The 6000-nt window shown below is 49.2% G+C and overlaps 1 protein-coding gene across 1 annotated transcript in view; it reads left to right on the top strand.

Moving 5' to 3' along the window:
• KLF7 (KLF transcription factor 7) overlaps nucleotides 1–2165 on the top strand; it is a 200631-nt gene extending 198466 nt beyond the window's left edge. The window contains exon 3 of the mRNA XM_086948333.1: nucleotides 2038–2165. Coding sequence (XP_086804459.1) covers nucleotides 2038–2165 — 128 coding nt within the window. The remainder of the gene's footprint in view (nucleotides 1–2037) is intronic.
• Nucleotides 2166–6000: the final 3835 nt, after the last annotated feature.

The raw sequence follows: 6000 nt of genomic DNA on the forward strand, positions 1-6000 counted from the left end.
CGTACCGGACAGTACCGGTCAATTTAAAGCATTGGTCCCAACTTTTGTCATATTGCTTCTCCTCATGAAGTATAATGACAACTTTAGTTCTCCGATTGCCACCAGGTCCCCTATTTAAAGTGCTATTGATCCCTTTAGACATGTATTGTTGCACCTTCATGTAAAGTGCCAAGTCCACATACAAGCTTACCGTATACATCCCCATTATCCCCAGTCATGATCAGCCCTAGGTGGACTGGGACAGAGCCCTCTTCCACCCAGTAGCACCACTTCAACCCATGACTGAAATGTGCTGGACATTCTCACCAGCTCGAACAGGTTGGTGCCTCCTCTCTCTTGTAGAAGTTTCTTGCCCTTCTTGTGTTTACTCCGTATAGGGACATCCGCTTCTTCCTCCTCATCCTCTTGCTCAGCTTGCCCCGGCGGCAGGTCCCCAGAACCGAGTGGGTCCTGAACCGGCACTTCACCCTTCAGCCGCCTCAGGGCCCGGCGAGACATGTTACCCTATTCCTTCGAACCCGTGCCTGTTAGGAACCGCAATTGCACATGCGCACATCCATGGTCAGGCAGCGCCAGCGACATAGCATACTTCATGCACGCGCTGCACTACACGGAAGCGTGAAGAACGGAGCGCGTGCGCGTGTCCTAGCACGCATTCACTATCGCTTGGACGTAGACGCACAAAACCGGCAGGGAAAGTTAAGCCGTCACATGAAAGGTTAGTGATAACGAAGAGTGCTCGTCATTTCAATTGTGTGTCGCTACCTGCGACATAAGGAATTCCAGTTTCTGTGTATTGTGTGTGTGTGTGCGCGCGGCAGGTAGGGGAGGGGGGGTGGGAGGGTTCTCTATGTGTGTGTGTGTGTGTGCGGGTGTGTGTGTATGCGCAGCGGCGGGGGGTTGGGGGTTCTCTATGTGTGTGTGTGCGTGTGTGTATGCGCGGGGGCGGGGGGGTTCTGTATGTGTGTGTGTGTGTGTGTTGTTGCCTGTGTGTCTGCTTACAAGGAGCCATGGGAGACAGGAAGCGCACGCGACCTGATCCGTTTACGCGCGCGTGCACATCTCTTGTCGCCTGTCTCCCTTGGCTCCTTGTAAGCAGAAATTATTGCAATAGAGTCTTGCAGCGACGATCGCTTCGCGATCGGTTCGCAGTGCGAGACCTAAAAAGGCAGCAAAACTCAGCAGCCTTTTTAGATTGACTTGTGTCCTTTTACATGAACTCCATTATCCCTTTCATTGCTTCTTTGATGGGTTGCAGTGCCTCAGGTCAGCATGCTGGTGTAGCTGAAAACACAAAGCAAAGCACTGGCAAAACCAATGTGTGAGAGGGCTGGTGCTCTACTAGCTATAGTGATGGTACTGATTGTAAAGGGTCTCATTGAAAGAATCCGAGAGCTGAAATACTTTGAAAGATAGTTGAAGGTTTGTAGGAATCTGTACTTTGGTGGTCCTCTGCACCACCCTTCAGTCTAAGGAACAGATGGAGGGTGGGTGGGAAAGGCTGGGAAAACTTTGATACCACTCTTTCCTAGAGATGGAAGTGAGCATGTAAAGTCAAGCATGTGAAATGTACATGAGGAGAGGGAAGGCGGGACCCGAGACAGAGATGAACTAAGGGGAATGGAAACGGGTTTCTGTTTTGATGCCTTGAAAATCTTGGACCATATTGACGTACATCTTTTAGTCTCAGTCTACAGTTTTAAGTGCATCTAAAAGAAAACTGGTCACATGTCTAATGGAATAACTAATTGTTGTGGAGAGCACACAAACGTTTATGATGCTTTATGTTCTTGTTTTTTACTTTTGAATTGTGAAAAAGTTTCCGTCCTCTTTCTACTTTAACGGTTTAAAATACAATCAAATCTATCCAACTTTCCCCTTATTATCCTTCTGATTTAATTAGTTTTTCGCTACCAACAGCAACTCATTGAATGGTTTTCTCTGCCCACTTCCAAGTCTTAAAACCGCAGTATTAGCGTTTTACAACGTATGGGCCTGTTTGCAGTCCACTGACTGTCCTTGTTCTGTGTCTCACAGGTGAAAAACCCTACAAGTGCTCGTGGGAAGGCTGTGAGTGGCGTTTTGCACGAAGCGACGAGCTGACGCGGCACTACAGGAAGCACACAGGAGCCAAGCCCTTCAAATGCAACCATTGCGACAGGTAAGGCAATCCGGTCTCTGTGGTGTCACTGCATGGAACAAAGATAGGGGGCGCTCTTACTGTGAGAGCAGAAACCGCGATGGAAGCCACGTGGAGTCCATGCAGGGCTTTAGTGGGGAAAAAAACCTGGGGGTGCTCTTAAAGGGGCGTGACAAATTTCTTAAAGGGGTGTGGCCTATCCGAGTAGGGGCTTGGTCTAAATCAAGATAACTAGCATTGTGTGCTTAAGAAAATCATGAAGTCGCATCCAGTCACAGAATCGCCCAAAGTAGCATTTTCCCATATATCACAACTGTAAAACGCCTTCTTATTACACTACAATGGATTAGTTGGGGCAACTAATGTGTAACTAGAGATGGGGTCAGCAGAACGTACTTAGGTCTCATCAGAGAGGTATAGCCTGGTTCCTATGACAATTGAGCGTGGTACCCACAACTTGGCGTAGCCGCTGCATTTACGGAGTCATCCGCAACAACCAACAAGGTGAAAGGAATAATTCTAACATGAATTGCTGTCAAGTTTCGGACTCATGAATCCACTGAAAGCACGTGCCATCCCTCAATCTCTGCACTAATGCACAGGATGGAAAGTGCCAACAGGCCCAGAAACCAGGTGAGAAAGAAAATTCCTCTGTTTTTAGAGAAACAGGGAATGGGAGCAGAAGAGCAATGGCGAACTGGAGCCCACCTCCTATGCACAGCTCTGTTTCAAGAGACAGCATCCCCTGTCTTGGTGTTACAAGGGGAGGAAAGCTGACTGGCTGTAGGACTGAGGGTATGTGCTGTAATACTGGGCATATAACAAGGAATAGATTCCTTATGAAACAAGCCGTACTGGTTTCAGCGGTGAGTGGTACAACAGTGACCTGGGGCGTGCCAGGAATCTGACTGAAGTACCCGGCGCACTGCTGTAAACACACTTGTAAGACCCACCAAACAAAGTAGGCAAGAAGCAGCACTACAAAGGGGCATGGCAGGAGAGGTGCTACCGGTGACCCAAGAAATAGAGAGGGCGACAATGAGGGCTGCCAACCAGATTTGAACTGAATTGTAAACTGGAAAGCTAAGGCAGCTATTGGGCTAAAGTCCAGAAGTCTTGTATATGAATCTCCCCCCAGTGGTGTAACAAAGGCCCCCCTCAGCCCTCACGATGCAGGGCTCCCCAAGCTCCTGTGTGGTCAGAGAGGGACCCCTCCTGGTACTTTGCAGGGGGGCCCCCTCAAGTTTCGTAACACCACTGACACGTAAGTAGCAACAGGGCGACCTGTATAGAGAAGACAGGCCCGCCGGTAGCGTCTGTGATCATAATCTCCCCCCCTGTGCAAACTCCGGTTACCGGTTAACTTAGGATGTGAAGGGGGCTCTGCGGTCCGCCCTGATCTCTGGTGAAGCCGCTTTTGCCGATGGGACACGCCTCTGCCTCAGGTTCAGGCAGCTCCTTTCCCGGGCCGGTGGTGGTGAATACTGGCAGGGTGTTTTCAAGGCTCCTTCTCAGAGCGGCGAACCAGGCCTCGGGCGCACAACACAGCTCGAGGGGCGGCAGTGGAGTCAACCCCCACATAGCGCTCGGGGGCAAAGCAGGCGCTTCAAAGTTCCTCAGCGGTGCATTAATCCGCACACACAGAGCGCGAGGGACTCGATCCTGGGGCAGATCACGTTTGAGGCAGAGCAGGCCTCATGACCTTACGCCCCAGCTGTGTGCCGATGAGCACACCGAGACAGATTTCACAGGGGGGCAGCTTCACAAAGGCACAGCGCAGAGACCCACACAGCAGCTGGAAGGGTGGGTGCTGGAGAACATTTGTATCCCTGACTTCCCAGCTCCTCTTAGGCCCTTGGAGATAGGAAGGCTTCAGAGAGGCAAAGCACACAGCACAGCTCCTCTTCAACTCAGGGGGAAGCAGCACACAGCAGACAGTCCCTCCCTCAGCAATCACAGCAACTGTAGGTAAACATGTCACACAGCATTCCCCATGATATCCTATGGGCAAGATAGCCTTTCAATAGTGAAAAACGAAATTGGCAGTATTTCACTATCCAGACATATTACCCACACTAGTAACACCAAACAAAAACCGGGACGTCTGCTCACCCTACCTTTGACCTTTGAGGCCCGAAAATAGACCCCCCCCTAGAGCCCCATTTCGAGGCCCCTCAAAAACAACTGGGGGGGCACAGCCCCCCCACTTAAAGTCCTGAGTCCATGCATTATGTAACAGGATGGCAAACGGCTGATGTTTATTATTTGCTAGCATTAGCTGTGTTTCTATATCATCGACACTACGGCATTGCTTCGTAGTTCAAGCCCTGTGGGAAATTCTGGACACGCAGTGTTTTAAAAATTGTAATAAAAAAGTAGTGTTCTTCTGCAGAATTGAGCCGGTACATTTTTAGACAAAAAGTAGGAAATTACATGCAAATGAAAAGTGATTTCAGTTATCATTCTCCCATCATTTTCTTTATGAAGTGGAGTTAACTTGTTGAGTAAGGATGCAGTTGTGGGGGTACTGTTGGCAGCTAGCTACAGGCAATGGTTTCAGTAGTGAAAGAGGAATACTCTCTCTCCTGCTGGGGGATATGCAGTACTGAATGCACTAGAAACAATCTGTAGCAGAGGGTGGGTACAAAAGTAAAGTTGTAGTTCACTACTTACTGGAGTATTTACACAGAGTTGAGAACAACTAAAGGCCCTTGGCTAACAATGGATACTACTGAATGTGTAGAGCACAGTGCTATCTGGAAGAAACTGAACTGTACAAAAAAGTGATGGATGGAATGTTTGAATTAATCTTACCACTGGTAATTTATTCAGGGCTGCGACCCAGACCATTGTTATTTTGCTCATCATGCTACCTCGGTTTGTACAGAGCTATATGCAAATCATTCTTGACCATGCGCCAATTGGAGCAGTCAGCCCGACCTTCTAACCCAGGTACTCACTGAACCAGATCACAAGCAACTCCGGACCGGTTTCCCCTAGTTATGAGCTCATCAGCCAGCTCCAGCTTGATACCAGTGACACAGTGTTCACGGGACCCACGCCTGGGCATACCTGTCCCCCTTAGGGCAGGCAACAAACTGAAGTATACAAAAGAGTGATTGCTGGAATGCATGAATTAATCTTAGCCACAAGTAATTACTTAGGGCCGCATCCCAGTCCATCTTTTTTTTCACACCATGCCACCTCAATTTGTACTCAACTGTATGCAAATCAATCGTGACCCTGCTGCCATTAGAACAGTGTTGTAGGATGGAGTGCATAGAGTGAAGTACACTGTCCTAGAATGGAGTGTCATAGAGTGAAGTGTCGGAGAGTAGTATGGAGTAGAGTGGCATAGAGTGGAGTAGAGTGAAGTGGCTTAGAGTGGAGTAGCGTAGAGTGGCATACCGTGGAGTGTTGTAGAGTATAGTGCAGTAGAGTGGCATTGAGTGTTTTGGAGTGGCATAGAGCAGAGTAGAGTGTAGTGGAGTAGAGGGGCTAGAGTACAGTGGTATAGAGTGGAGTGGCATTATGGCGCAGTGTCAGCTACTACTTAACGGCAGTGGGGGTGGGTTGCGGGGGGAGGGAATTACATTTTTTTTTAACGTACCTACCTGCCTTCCAGCCCCTGCCTCTCGGCGGTCTTCGCCCGCTTCCAGGACTTCTGGGGCAGGAAAAGGAAGCATCCACACTTCCAGACTCTCGTAGCCAATCACAACACTGCTTACGGCAGTGTTGTGATTGGTCAGAGCACTGTGGTTCGGTGCTCAGAGTGGGATTGGGAGGTTGGGCATGTTCTCCATTAGGCTGTGCAATACAGCTTGGTGGAGAGCATGCAAAGTATGCATGATTGTTTGGCT

Source organism: Lissotriton vulgaris, unplaced genomic scaffold (genome assembly GCF_964263255.1).
Source record: "Lissotriton vulgaris unplaced genomic scaffold, aLisVul1.2 SCAFFOLD_1023, whole genome shotgun sequence".
NCBI classification, from domain to species: domain Eukaryota; kingdom Metazoa; phylum Chordata; class Amphibia; order Caudata; family Salamandridae; genus Lissotriton; species Lissotriton vulgaris.